The 14,131-nt window shown below is 44.1% G+C and overlaps 2 protein-coding genes across 3 annotated transcripts in view; one reads left to right on the forward strand and one right to left on the reverse strand.

Moving 5' to 3' along the window:
- The window catches only part of LOC310828278 (collagen alpha-6(VI) chain-like), a 79,572-nt gene extending 73,693 nt beyond the window's left edge, over window positions 1-5,879 (forward strand). The window contains exons 36-38 of the mRNA XM_083705465.1: window positions 2,910-3,000; window positions 3,418-3,544; window positions 4,713-5,879. Coding sequence (XP_083561591.1) covers window positions 2,910-3,000; window positions 3,418-3,544; window positions 4,713-4,727 — 233 coding nt within the window. The 3' untranslated portion in view covers window positions 4,728-5,879. The remainder of the gene's footprint in view (window positions 1-2,909; window positions 3,001-3,417; window positions 3,545-4,712) is intronic.
- A 3,395-nt stretch (window positions 5,880-9,274) lies between these two features.
- Window positions 9,275-14,131, reverse strand: part of PIK3R4 (phosphoinositide-3-kinase regulatory subunit 4) — a 30,401-nt gene continuing 25,544 nt past the window's right edge. For both annotated transcript variants that reach the window (XM_083705564.1, XM_083705565.1), the window contains exons 15-20: window positions 13,892-14,103; window positions 12,889-13,020; window positions 12,442-12,542; window positions 11,103-11,191; window positions 10,541-10,649; window positions 9,275-9,885 (exon numbers count right to left, since the gene is read on the reverse strand). In XM_083705564.1, coding sequence (XP_083561690.1) covers window positions 9,715-9,885; window positions 10,541-10,649; window positions 11,103-11,191; window positions 12,442-12,542; window positions 12,889-13,020; window positions 13,892-14,103 — 814 coding nt within the window. In that variant the 3' untranslated portion in view covers window positions 9,275-9,714. The remainder of the gene's footprint in view (window positions 9,886-10,540; window positions 10,650-11,102; window positions 11,192-12,441; window positions 12,543-12,888; window positions 13,021-13,891; window positions 14,104-14,131) is intronic.

The following is a 14,131-nucleotide window of genomic DNA, read 5'->3' on the forward strand; positions in this document are numbered from 1 at the left end:
TATAGTGAGAAGGCGGGGAGGGGTATTACTCAGAAGGGTGGTGGGAATGGGTGATTGGCAGATAGCTGTGATGAGCCTGTTGACGACTCTTAACGACTGCAATAGGTCTTACAGGAAAAAATAAGGGGTGAGAAGGTGAAAAATGGCTTTGTCATGTATAATGAGATAAGAATCCAATGTCTTTGTTCAGACCAGGTATCATCACAGCTATCTGCCAATCACCCATTCCCACCACCCTTCTGAGTAATACCCCTCCCCACCTTCTCACTATATAGAAGGGTCTGGTGACTTCTGTTTCAGTGTATCTGAAGAAGTGTGCATGCACACGAAAGCTCATACCTAGAACTAACTTAGTTGGTCTTTAAGGTGCTACTGGAAGGAATTTTTTTTATTTTGTCCTTAAGAGTAAGTCGTTCTACTGTTACTGACTTTGCTTTATATAGAGAGAGAGCTTTGTGTTTACAAGGGAATCCCCTAAATGCTTCCAGATGACAAGGAACCAATTCAGTCCAGCATTTATTCCTAGTGCCCCTTCCGATCGTCAGGAGGAGGGGGGGTTGCGGGATCACGACCCCGCCCACACCCGCTCCCGCGAGGCTGGCGTCAGCCTCGTGGGAGGCAAGGATTCCCCTCAATTAGCATCCCCTGTGGCGCCAGCCAATCGGCTGGCGGCAGGGGCGGACCTTGGTAAGGCCACTTAAGGTCGGGGCAGCCCTTGGCTCGCCCCTTTTCCCTTCGTTTACAAGGGAATCCCCTAAATGCTTCCAGATGACAAGGAACCAATTCAGTCCAGCATTTATTCCTAGTGTTTACTGAGGCATCTGGAAGAATCATACATTCTTAGAAATAAAAATTGTGTAATTGAATATTGGGCGAATGAGTGATCTGATGTTGAATTGTAGTTGGCTTTTCAGACCTTTGGGCTAAAGTAAGCTTTCATAGTGACAACATCTATTATTTATGGTTGTTACAGCCTGAATGGTTTCTCTGAATATGATTCCCAGGCCAAACAAGGCTGAACGGGGGACTTTCCAAGTTTGCCAACAGCATTTCTGCCACTCCCAGTGGTTCACGAAACCCTTCAGTGAATGAGCCCATTTTTAATTTAAAAAAATAAGAGCTAAATTTAAAGCCCCCAATGTTTGAACTAGTTTCCTCCCATCTTGCACCAGAATGACGGTGGAAAAGAGAAATATAAAGTATCAAGGACACATCTAGGTCACAGTCTAGCTTGAGTTTGGCAGGCCTCGAGACTGTGCTTGCCAAATTTTGGTAAGTCTGTGATCAAAACACATTATAGATTACACAGCCTGTTGCATGCCCCCAGCTTTGTGAGCATTTTACAACGCCAAAGAAAAAGCATTTGTGCAAGTCCCCAACAGATGGTTCATTTCATTTTGGTTCCAGATGCTGTGTAATCATCTGGAATATTATTACGGTTAGACATAGCAGTTAGTGGTACAGAACATGCTTTGCATATAGAAAATTCAGACTCTTTCATCTCCATTGAAAGGATCTCCATTAAGGATCTCAGGCGGCAATTGCCAGGGAAAATGTGTACTGTACTTGGAGAATCACTGCCTTTTGGAGCCAATAGTACTCAGTGAGATAAAGGTAAAGGGACCCCTGACCATTAGGTCCAGTCGTGACCGACTCTGGGGTTGCGGTGCTCATCTCGCTTTATTGGCCGAGGGAGCCGGCGTACAGCTTCCGGGTCATGTGGCCAGCATGACTAAGCCACTTCTGGAGAACCAGAGCAGCACACGGAAACACTGTTTACCTTCTCGCCGGAGCAGTACCTATTTATCTGCTTGCACTTTGACGTTCTTTCGAACTGCTAGGTTGGCAGGAGCAGGGACCGAGCAACGGGAGCTCACCCCGTCGCGGGGATTTGAACCACCGACCTTCTGATCGGCAAGCCCTAGGCTCTGTGGTTTAACCCACAGTGCCACCTGCGTCCCTTTATGCTCAGTGAGATAAGCCAGTACAAAAATATGCTTATATCTGAGCAGGGGCTGAGCAGGTGTCCCTGCAACAATGAAGTCTGTTTCACACAACTCAGCTGTCCCGAATTAAGCAGGACATCATGGATTTGCAGAAGCTGCCGCAGGTTCTGTTTGAAGTCTTTGATGTCTCGCTTCTGCCGCCTTGTCTCTTCTTCCTCCTCTGGGACAGCCTCCGCCATAGGCTCCACTGCCGTTCTGTCCAACCACCACCGCCATATTCCCGGAAGCGGGTGCAGCGCATCTAGGAGAACACTTCTAGAAGGAGACGTACCACTTCTGGTGCCTGTGGCGAGGCTGCGTAGGCCACAAAAATAGGCGGCAAGTAGGCCAAGGCCTAGCTGTGGCGGTGGCAGAGAAGGAGGAGGAGCCGGTAAAGGGAAGGCTGCGGTGGGAGGTGGCAGCTGGGGCGCAAAGATTGGGATGGGTTGGTGGGAGAAAGAGGGCACGAATTGAGTGGGGGGATGCAAAAAGAGTACACAAACCAGGTGGGGGTGTGGCAGAAATGTCTCAAAAAGTTGGACAGTTTGCTGCTTCCTTTGGCAGGGTGTTAGGTACTGAAGTTTTCACCCTGGGCCAGCAGGGGGATACTGTAGATAGTTTTCACCCGGGTCCACAATATGCAAATAAGGGGTTGAAAATGACGTTCAGTGATTGGATAGTTACAGAAAGTGGTTACTGTTGCGTTGTAGTGGGGCTCTATATAAACAGGCTGGCTGAACCTTTCAGTTCAGTTCTCTTCTGGCCTGTGAATAAACAAGAGCTGTTTGTGTCATCTGATATGTTCACCCACAACTTCACCCAAACCTTGTTTGCTAAGTGTTTGTGTGAAAAGGACTGCAGTTCATTGCTTGCATCCTAGCTCTGCTTATCATTTCCCACCTATTGTGCCATATGTCTTGACAGGCGAAATGAACAAGTATCCACAAGCACAGCTCAAGAGAAAATGTACAAGCATTAGCGAACAAAGGCCTCTGTATGGTCCACCCAAACGCATGTGAGTTTGTTTCCAGACATTATTTTCCACTTTGTTATATATCCACTCGTATAGCCATGACCTACACTCTTATGTGCCTTCAACTAAGTCTAAATGAGTAGCACTCTCCACATTGCCATCTCTTGCCAATTGCACTGGAGAAACAGAGAAGCATCAATATAGTAGCACTGGCAGCTGTTCTGCAAGGTTTGGGGAGCTCTCATGCAACAGCTCTGATCCTGCACCCGTCAGCACCTTACCCTGTGTACTCCATCGAAAAAGAAGAGGGATATAACAATTGGCCGCTAGTAAAACTTTGGATGGGAACGGGGAAAGAGTAGCTTTACTTCAAAGCAATTCTGTGCTAATCCTCTGCATTACATTAGAACCTTTGCACACACATTGATCCCAGACTCTGTTTTGTTGTTGCATACCTAGTTTTGCTGTTGACAACACTATGTCAAATGGAGCTATGCTTCTAGATGCCGGATCTGCTTTTCGGGAGCCCACACCATATGATTTCGTAACCCCTGGAAATCCCTTCAACAGTGGACAGCAGATCATTGTAAGTAGACTTTCTTTGTCCCATAAAGATGCTTTAAAAAGACAAAATAAATAGAATTATTCTTGCCGTTCCATGTAGCATTGACTGATGACTTGCCCTTTTTGTCAGCCCCCATTTCATGTGTCAGGGACGCAGGTGGTGCTGTGGGTTAAACCACAGAGCCTAGGACTTGCCAATCAGAAGGTCAGCGGTTTGAATCCCCACGATGGGGTGAGCTCCCATTGCTCGGTCCCAGCTCCTGCCAACCTAGCAGTTCAAAAGCACGTCAAAGTGCAAGTAGATAAATAGGTACCGCTCCGGCGGGAAGGTAAACGGCGTTTCTGTGCGCTGCTTTGGTTCACCAGAAGTGGCTTAGTCATGCTGGCCACATGACCCAGAAACTGTACGCCGGCTCCCTCGACCAATAAAGCAAGATGAGCGCTGCAACCCCAGAGTCAGTCACGACTGGACCTAATGGTCAGGGGTCCCTTTACCTTTATTCCATGTGTAGAGAGCTTTAAAAAAAAACATATTTTTTATTTGATTTTTACAAATTCATTCACAGAAGTAGTATGATTACAAATAATAAAGTTTACACCTCCCCTCCGTGGGTTCTTTAAATAACTTTTTTGTTTTAACTGCATATTATAAGTCCATCTAATTTACACTCCTCCATTGAATCCAAAATCTATGTATCATTGCAAGAGTTATGTAAAGCCTGCCAAAGAGTTCAGGTGTTTACAATGGTCTTTCAAATACAATATGCATTTGTCCCATTCCTTGTTGTAATTCTGATCCTCCTGATTTCTGATTTCCCTAGTTAATCTTGCCATCTCTGCATAGTCCAATAGTTTCATCTCCCATTCCGCCCAAATAGGTATCTTTTCTTTCCAACCCTGGGCAAGAAGTATCCTTGCAGCAGCTGTTGTAGCGTACATAAACAGTCTTTTCAGTTCTTTTGGTATCTCTGCACCTACAATTCCTAACAAAAAGGCTTCTAGTTTTTTTACAAGTTTTCCCCCAGAATTCCTTTATCACTTTGCAGTTCCACCACATATGATAGAAGGTGCCTTCCTTTTCCTTACATTCCCAACAAACATTTCCATGGGTAGAGAGCTTTACCTGCTGAGCATCGACTGCATCATGCCCTAAAGTTCAGCAGGTAACATTATTCTCCTTCCCTTTTCAGGTACCTGGAAATTAGCAACGTGTGTGGGTTGGAAACTATGCCTCTGCAGCAACTTGTGAAGTACTGCACACCCATTTCTATTGCCGTCGTTGTTGCTAAGGACTTTGCTCATTGATTCATTTGTTCAGGAACTGGAAACAAATCTCTATTAAAAACAAAGACAAATTGAAGACAATTTTGGGAGGGTGCAAAGTGATGGTTCTGACAAGACAGGCTGAAGAATGAAGTATGTTTTCCTGTACATTAGAAGGTTTTCATCTGTGAACCCACCTCCTGCTTGTTTTGAATTTCCTTTAGAAGAGTATGGAGCGTAGAAGCCACAATTCCTTTGTTGTTTCCAGAGGTTTTCTGGCTTTTAGCCTAATCAACGCACAAACTGATGTGCTGTATTTTGTAGTTGGGAACTTGCTAACCTATCCAGCACTGTTGAGTTTGCTATATGGAATATGTCCATACTTGCAAATGTCTCTTGGCGATGACATCATCAGTGATAGTTCCCTCGTTCCCACTCGCTCAGACCTGAACCATTTTTAATAACTCTTCTTTAAAGTTCGTTTTGTTTCCTAATTGTGTTTGTTAGTGTCCTTGGATAGCTGTGCTCTCTGATGACAGTCCAGCCAAAAAAAAAAAGCCAATCTGATGTTGTAATGCAATAGCAGTGAAAGGTTGCATTTTTGGACGGCTGATTTTGTGCTGATTTTGTACATGGGGTGATATAATGTTGTGTGGGGATTTACTCATTTCACTGTGACGCTCATTTCTAATCTGCACTTTGGACTTAAGGTAAGGGGAAACGCATGCCGTGCAAGTGTCAAATGGGCTGAGTCAGCACACTGAAACCTTGCCCCCCATCAGGGATGCCTCTTTCGCTCTATCCCAGATAACTCAGTGGTTGTGGATTATAAAGGGGCTACAAATCGATGCTAGAATGTATGCAAATAAAGTTGATCTCGGAATCAAAACGGGTGAAATTAACGCTTCGTGTACCTGAGCCACTTCTGTGCCTTCAGTCCTATAAGAAGGGACAGCTTGATAGTTCGAACTACCGGCAAAAGAAAGCACTTCCAGATGGGCTTTGTGGTGGGATGAGTGTTCCTCATGGTGCTATGTGATAACACGTATCTATTATCTTGTTTTAAAAGAAATAAAACACAACCCAAATACAAAGAGAGACGCTCTTCTTGCAATTCATTGGGATCAACACAGGAACCCCCTGTGCCAATACAAGCTGCACTGTCTAATGGACCATAGCTTTCCCTACCTCAAAATAAAAGAACACCATAAATAGAATTTTTTCTCTCACCACTGCCAATGCCATATTTTGTGACAGTGGACTTGGGCAGTTGGGGAAGGGGGCAAAGGTGACTTTTTCGAAATTGGGCTGAAAAGGGGCAGGGGGTGGTGAAAGGAAGGCAAATCAGAAGGAGATATTCATGGGCAGCAGAGTTTGTTAGAAAGGATAAACCCTTCCTTAAATTTACCAATCCGTAGGCATGCCACCCGTAGGCATTACCTCCATAACACGCACAGACATTTCCCCTTACTTTTTAGGAGGAAAAAAGTGAGTGTTATGGTGCAAAAAATACGGTAATTGCTCTGTTTCCATGAGTGGTAATGGAGCTGCAACAATGACCAGGCCAGTGGGCCTCCAGGTTTCTCAGTCTCATGATGTGCCATTGCCCCAGAAGTACTGTCAAGGGATAAATTATTATTATTATTATTATTATTATTATTATTATTATTATTATTATTATTATTTAGTACTTATACCCCGCCCAACTGGCTGGGTTTCCCCAGCCACTCTGGGCAGCTCCCAGCAGAATATTAAAAACACGATCAAACATTAAAAACTTCCCTAAACAGGGCTGCCTTCAGATGTCTTCTAAAAGTCAGATAGTTGTTTATTTCCTTGACATCTGATAGGAGGGCGTTCCACAGGGTGGGCGCCACTACCGAGAAGGCCTTCTGCCTGGTTCCCTATACCCTCACTTCTTGCAGGGAGGAAACTGCCAGAAGGCCCTCAGAACTGGACCTCAGTGTCCGGGCAGAACGATGGGGATGGGTACGCTCCTTCAGGCATACTGGGCCGAGACCGTTTAGGGCTTTAAAAGTCAGCACCAACACTTTGAATTGTGCTCAGAAACGTACTGGGAGCCAATGTAAGTCTTTCAGGACTGCAGCCATTTTCAGTCACCAGCCTAGCTGCTGCATTCTGAATTAGTTGTAGTTTCCAGGTCATCTTCAAAGGTAGCCTCACATAGAGCGCATTGCAGTAGTCCAATGGCAGCTGCCACTGGCCAGGAGCGGTACCATCTTCCCCTCACCCAGCACTTCTGGTGCACCACTGTGGCATGGCATGGTGTCATTCCAGTGGGGCATTTGAGGGGGTGTACACAGCATCATAGGGACACGGGTGGCGCTGTGGGTTAAACCACAGAGCCTAGGACTTGCCGATCAGAAGGTCGGCGGTTCGAATCCCCACAACGGGGTGAGCTCCCGTTGCTCGGTCCCTGCTCCTGCCAACCTAGCAGTTCAAAAGCACGTCAAAGTGCAAGTAGATAAATAGGTACCGCTCCGGCGGGAAGGTAAACGGCGTTTCTGTGCGCTGCTTTGGTTCACCAGAAGTGGCTTAGTCATGCTGGCCACATGACCCAGAAGCTGTACGCCGGCTCCCTCGACCAATAAAGCAAGATGAGTGCTGCAACCCCAGAGTCAGTCACGACTGGACCTAATGGTCAGGGGTCCCTTTACCTTTATTCCATGTGTAGAGAGCTTAGTCATGCTGGCCACATGACCCAGAAGCTGTACGCCGGCTCCCTCGACCAATAAAGCAAGATGAGCACCGCAACCCCAGAGTCGGTCACGACTGGACCTAATGGTCAGGGGTCCCTTTACCTTTACACAGCATCATTATCATTTATTACTTATACATCCTTTGGACATCCCTATTTTCATCAGAGAAATGTTGGAGAGTATGGAGTTATGTGGTCCCCTGAACCAAGGAGATAAAGGATACAACCTTTAGTAGACATCTGATGGTAGTTTCCCTGTATAGGGAAGTTTTAAAATGTTTTATTATGCTTTTATATGTTGGAAGCCGCTCAGAATGGCTGGGGCAACCCAGTCAGGTGGGTGGTGTATAAATAATAAAATTATTATAATTATGGAATAGGACGTCTCTATATTCATCAGATAAATGTTGGAGGGTATGGAATCTGCGCCCCAACATAGAAACAAAATTGACATCAGGTGACATAGGCTTGGATTCCTGCTCTCCAGAGCTGGAGAACATTGGTCAGCCCAAAGGTCACATCTCAATTCCCGGGGGGGGGGGGGGGCGCTACATGGCAGTGGTGGGCGGGGCCAGAGACAAAAGTGGGCGGAGCTACAGAAGTGAATCTTACCTTTGTAAGGTAGGCTCTTTCCTTCGCACTCCCAGACTCTCACCTACCTTCCCATTAACGCAAGAAGCGTTATCGGATCTCAAGGGCATATTCCAGTGAGGCAGAAAAACTCAAGGGCCGTGTAAAGAGGGTTTCCCATCCCTCAGTTGCAGCAACACCTTTTCAGGCATTCCTTCATTCACACTTGAGCAGCTTAAGGTGATCAGATGTCTTAATACTGAGGTTAGAACAAAGCTGTTTTCTCTCCTTGGGGGGGGGGGGACCGCCGCTTAGAATAGTTGCTTCAGCTTTAGAGAGAAATCAGTTCTGTACCATGGATATTAAAAACGATTGTCAAACAAGTGGATTTATTGTCTTTTTTTAAAAACAAACAAACCCAAAACACTAATTCTGGAATTTAAACAAGACCATGTGGCTGTAAACATTCCTCAGAGCCTCCTCCCTCCCCATCATTCTACATGATTTTATTAGATGTGAAATTTAAACACATACATCTGTTAACATGTCAAACTGGGATGTATTTGCTTAAGGGCTCCACTTTGGGATTATTTTTAAACTAAAGGATGAGTAAAAATCCCTTAAATAAACCAAATAAATCACTGTATCATTCTGAAGCGTAAAAAAAAAAAGTTGAGCGGAAGGAGGACATTTCATTCCAAAGATATTCACACAAAAGATTTTTTTTTGCTTCAAACGGCCCAACCATTCCAGCTCACCCAACTCATCTGAAAGTTTTATTGGACACCCTCCACCCCTCAATCCCACATCCTCCAGCTGATAAACATCCCGATACTTTAAACATCATTGTGCCTTAGCAGGTCACTTTTTATGTGGGTTGGATTTCTACGCCACATTATAATGTTTGTAGAGAGAAACCACACAGATCCTGCTGATTACTGTACTGTACTGTACTATCAACGCGGTGTGTGCCTCAGCTACGGGGCTACAGTGACGAAGATGTGGCTCTGGTATGTGCAATCTGGTCTGAAGCATAGGGGGAAATGTAGAAGACTAGGTTTGCATCTATTTTTTTTTAATGGGGTGCAATTGTGAGGAGTACATGGGATTTAAAACATGCTAGGGTTGGTATATTGTGAATGAATGTTTTACAGAGGATGCTGTTTGTGCAGTCTGCCACACAGCTTTGGCACACAGGAATGATCCAAACTCTTTTTATTTTTTCATTATTAGGTATACAGGGATTTGAATATACATGAACAAAAGTGCAACCATTTTATCGTTCTTTCTCATTCGCTCAGTAAATAAAAAAACAAAGTCAGTTTACATAAATATCGTTGATGTAACAGATTTCTTCATGTGATAATAAACCATCTTTTAGACTTCCAAAGAATAACATGGTCAGAAGTTAGGCGTGATGCCTTCATTTTAAACTGCATTTGCTTGGTTGTTTCAGAAAAAAGCTGCATGAGTCACTCTACTTTAATACAATGGCAGGTTCTGAAAGGACCACTGGTCACCGTCATGAGCTTTACAATCCATCATTTTATGTTCTCGAAGCAATTCTTCAAAAGAGACTCAATCCCGTCCTGTTTCTCTTTATTACCTGTATTTACAGTTCCTATAGGTCAGTGCAACTTTTACTTCCACACTTTGACAATGCCATCTCGTGATGCAGTAACTATAAATCCTTGAGTCGTCTGAAAAGTAGCAATGTCTGTGATAATGTCATGATGCCCAACTGGTAAAGACTCGGGACCCCTTCGAGGGGTTTCATCCGTGGGACCCACCTTCTGCTTGTTTTGAATTTCCTGTTGAAAAGGGGAAATGGTGAAACGTTGATGACTAAATCCTTTGGGTTTCAGGTGCTTTCCTGTTTTGCGTTGTATTTAACTGTTTTTATTGAAAGGTAAAGTAACGGTAAAGGGACCCCTGACCATTAGGTCCAGTTGTGGCCAACTCTGGGGTTGCAGTGCTCATCTCACTTTATTGGCCGATGGAGCCGGCGTACAGCTTCCGGGTCATGTGGCCAGCATGACTAAGCCACTTCTGGCGAACCAGAGCAGTGCATGGAAACGCCATTTACCTTCCCACCGGAGCGGTACCTATTTATCTACTTGCACTTTGACGTGCTTTCGAACTGCTAGGTTGGCAGGAGCAGGGACCGAGCAACGGGAGCTCACCCCGTCACAGGGATTCGAACCACCGACCTGATCGGCAAGTCCTAGGCTCTGTAGTTTAACCCACAGCGCCACCCACGTCACTGAAAGGTGCTTTCCTGTTTTAAGCCCAACAAGTGCATATTGGATACACTATTTTGTTACATGCAAAACTGACAGTGAATCCAGAGCTGTTGAGTTTGCTATGCGGAATATGAATGTGTTCACAGATACCTACTGCCTGCAGTGACAGTGGAACAATTCCCACTTTCCCAGGTCTGGCAATGAGACTTGCGAGCAACTATACCTGAACAACTTCTGTGCCTTCAATGATCTTCCTATAATAAGACACAGATGGGCTGCTTGAACTTCCAGCAACAATGTAGGACCTCTCAGGGTATGCTAAATCCCAGAACCTGCAAAGAACAAAGGCGACAATATAAAACCTAAAATCTTTGACTAGAATCCTTCCAGCCTTTAAAACAGCATTGCAGCTATCATAAAGAGAGCAGTATCAGGTCACATCACCTGTCTAGCCTGACATCAGGTGACTAGAAAATTTTATTCTATAAGGTACTTGCGGTATATTTCTATTTCAAAGCCTTGCAGTTTGGTGTTAAGCAGGTTTACACAAAAGTGAGAAGTTTATGTCCCATCTACAAAATGGTTGAACACACACTAAATCTGGTAGGTTCCCCCCTCCCACCAACCAGTCCGAAACAATATGTTAGTCAAATAAATTCTGAACCTCACAAGATTGGGTTTTGTTTTGTTTTTGTTTTATTTTTTTACTTCATACGGGATTTTTATGCTGAAAAGGAAACTCTAGCTTCTGTGGTAGTGAGATATCATCATTTCTTAGATTTTACCTTATCTTCATGTCTGAACCTGCTGTCAGTAATATAGGATTTCCATCTGCTGGGCTGCAGTATATTCCATGAACACTATGAGGTGAAGGCTAAAGGATGGGAAAATAGGTTTTTTTTCAACAACTAGTGTTAAAATATGCTAACTTTTAAAAACTGAGTTATCTTAATTAACAATCATGTCATTAAGGCCCTAATCCCGAACACCTTCACATAGCTGTAGCTTCTAATGAAAGACATTGAACTTCAAATTACAACTATAAACAATTGTTTTTTGTTTTCTTTTTTAAAAAAATCAAATTAATCATTTTAAATTTTGTATCCACACATTTACATTTGATTATTTACTTAATACCAAAGGCAATTTACAAGTTACAAAATAAATTGAAATCTCAGGATAGAAAACAATACAAGGAGAATAAAAACAGCTGTTGAGCATTCAGCAAAAGAAAAATATTCAAACAGTAGTAGATAAAAACAGTAAGACTGCAACCCTGCACTTATTCACAAGTATGTAAGTCCCATTGGTCCCCATAGGTCTTACACCTGAGTAGACGTGTATAGGTTTGAATGGTTGCAATCTTATGCACCCTTTCTCAAGAGTAAGCCCCAATGAGGACAGTGGTACTTACTTCCAAGTAAGCTAGGGTTGCTGCCATATGTCACGATTTCTCCAGTGATTTGGCCGATTTCCCCTTGGACACTGCTTGCGACTGCAGTATTCCAGATTTGTCCAAGAAATTCGGGACATATGGCAAGTCTAAAGTAAGCAAATAGGGACTAAAACAGAGACAGGTCAGAGTGATAGCCAGGCTTTTATGTTTTGAGATGGGGCTCAGCAACTGCCTCTTCATCCAAGAAGCTATGTGTAATTCAGTGCCTGAAAACATATAATTCAGCCTGCAATCTAAATGATTTAATCTGTAATCTACATCTTCAGACCGAGTCTGAATGCAAACCTTAAGGTTATTTTTTTTTAATCCCCTCTGCATCATCTCCCCAACTTCTGCTTCGTGTATTATCTTGCCTAATGAAGCGTTCTGAGAAACTGAAAGCTTACATCATTTTGTTTGGTACCACTATCTGGGCTTATTACACTTGCCCTAAGCTACACAGGGCTTTATAAGTTAACATCAGTGCTTTGAATTGCACCCGGAAGTACACAGGAAGCGCTTTCAGAATTAGCAAAATGTATTTTGCTTAACCCCGTATAGATAATGCATCTCTTCTCAACTGAAAACATAAAACTTTGGCATGGTGGGCATTTAATATCCACCAAAGGACTAAAAACTACATAGGCCTGCTTTATTCTGCTCAAAACTTTACAATCAGAAAGCCAAACCTGATGTTCTGAAAGAGGTGGGGCATTGCTGGCCCATAACGTGAAGCGTCTGTCGCCTGTTTCCATATCCCACATGGAGACTTCATTATTGCCTTGAACAGCTACGGAAAAGCCATGGACAACGGTTATAAACCAAAAGTGCAGGAATGGGGGCAGACTTACATCTTAGGGTTTATTTCTTGCATTATAGTCTAACAATATAAAAGGGATGAGGAAAACGAGCTACTTGGCCGCTGACAGCACTCATTAAAATAAATGCTTGTGAAGACTGTCCCTTAGCAACCGCTGGAGAATGCCCTCACTTATTCCGACTAAACCTAAGAAAGAACTTACAGTACAGTGGAACAGAATCCCATAAGAACCTTCCCTTGGAGGTTTCTAAGCAGAGGTTGGATGGCCATCTGCCATTTTGCTAGTGCTCTGATAGAGAGAGAAAGTGAACTCTACCTGCAATCACCCATGACTGGGAGAGGGGATGCATAAGCAGGCGTCTGATCCGTGCTCTGGAAGGATGGGAATGGCTAGAGATGGGTAACTGAAATCTCATGTCCCAGCATGCCATGGTACCACTGCTTGTACCTTGTAAAGAAAAAGAGACTATCAGCAACAATCCAGGCCCTACTGACCAAGGAGTAAGCCCCATTAAATTCAATATTTACTTCCAAGTAGACATGTAGGGTCGTGGGTGGCTCTGTGGGTTAAACCACAGAGCCTAGGATTTGCCAATCAGAAGGTTGGCGGTTCGTGACAGGGTGAGCTCCCATTGCTCGGTCCCTGCTCCTGCCAGCCTAGCAGTTCGAAAGCATGTCAAAGTGCAAGTAGATAAATAGGTACTACTCCAGTGGGATGGTAAATGGCATTTCCGTGCGCTGCTCTGGTTCGGCAGAAGTGGCTTAGTCATGCTGGCCACATGACCCGGAAGCTGTACGCCGGCTCCCTCAGTCAATAAAACGAGATGAGTGCCGCAACCCCAGAGTCGGTCATGACTGGACCTAATGGTCAGGGGTCCCTTTACCTTTACCTTTACCTTTACCTTTAGACGTGGTTAAGACTGAAGTTAATGACATTTTAAGCAATGCCCACTGGCCCTGATTATACATATACCAGTATGCCTAAGGTTCAAAGACATCTTTGCTTTCCGCTAATCACTTACACTTTTTATCTTTTGCAAAGAGATTTAGTGCACTTTCCCCTTGTAACAGCCCTGCATAGCAACTCACTGGGAAACTAAGAAGGAGAGGACATGATTTGCCCAGATTAAATCCATAACAGAAAATGGAGTTGAAGTCAAATCCACCCATCTCTCCGGCAACCTAACTAAACTGCCCCTCTTGAAACCAAACGTGTTGCAGTCATTCCCCACAAGACCTGCACGAAGAGAAATTTTATTTATACAATGATTCTAAATACATATAATTATTTAATGGGGAAAACACAAAATGCATCTTACCAATACAAAGCCAGCATTGATGTATGTCTACAGCAAATGAGGTTATAAGTCCCAACCGTAAATCATGCTTCAATGTCCAGGCGTTATTAGAAGATCTCAGGTCCCATCCCACTAAGGAACCATTCACAGTGGCGTAAGCCAACACGGACTGGGCTCCTGAATTGAAGTGATGCATGTCGACGACACAGCCATCGTCCCTCTGATCTAAAAACCTGAGTAAAGGAGATGGCAAGATGGGTA

The sequence above is a fragment of the Podarcis gaigeae genome (genome assembly GCF_964106915.1).
Source record: "Podarcis gaigeae genome assembly, chromosome: 12".
Lineage (NCBI taxonomy): Eukaryota > Metazoa > Chordata > Lepidosauria > Squamata > Lacertidae > Podarcis > Podarcis gaigeae.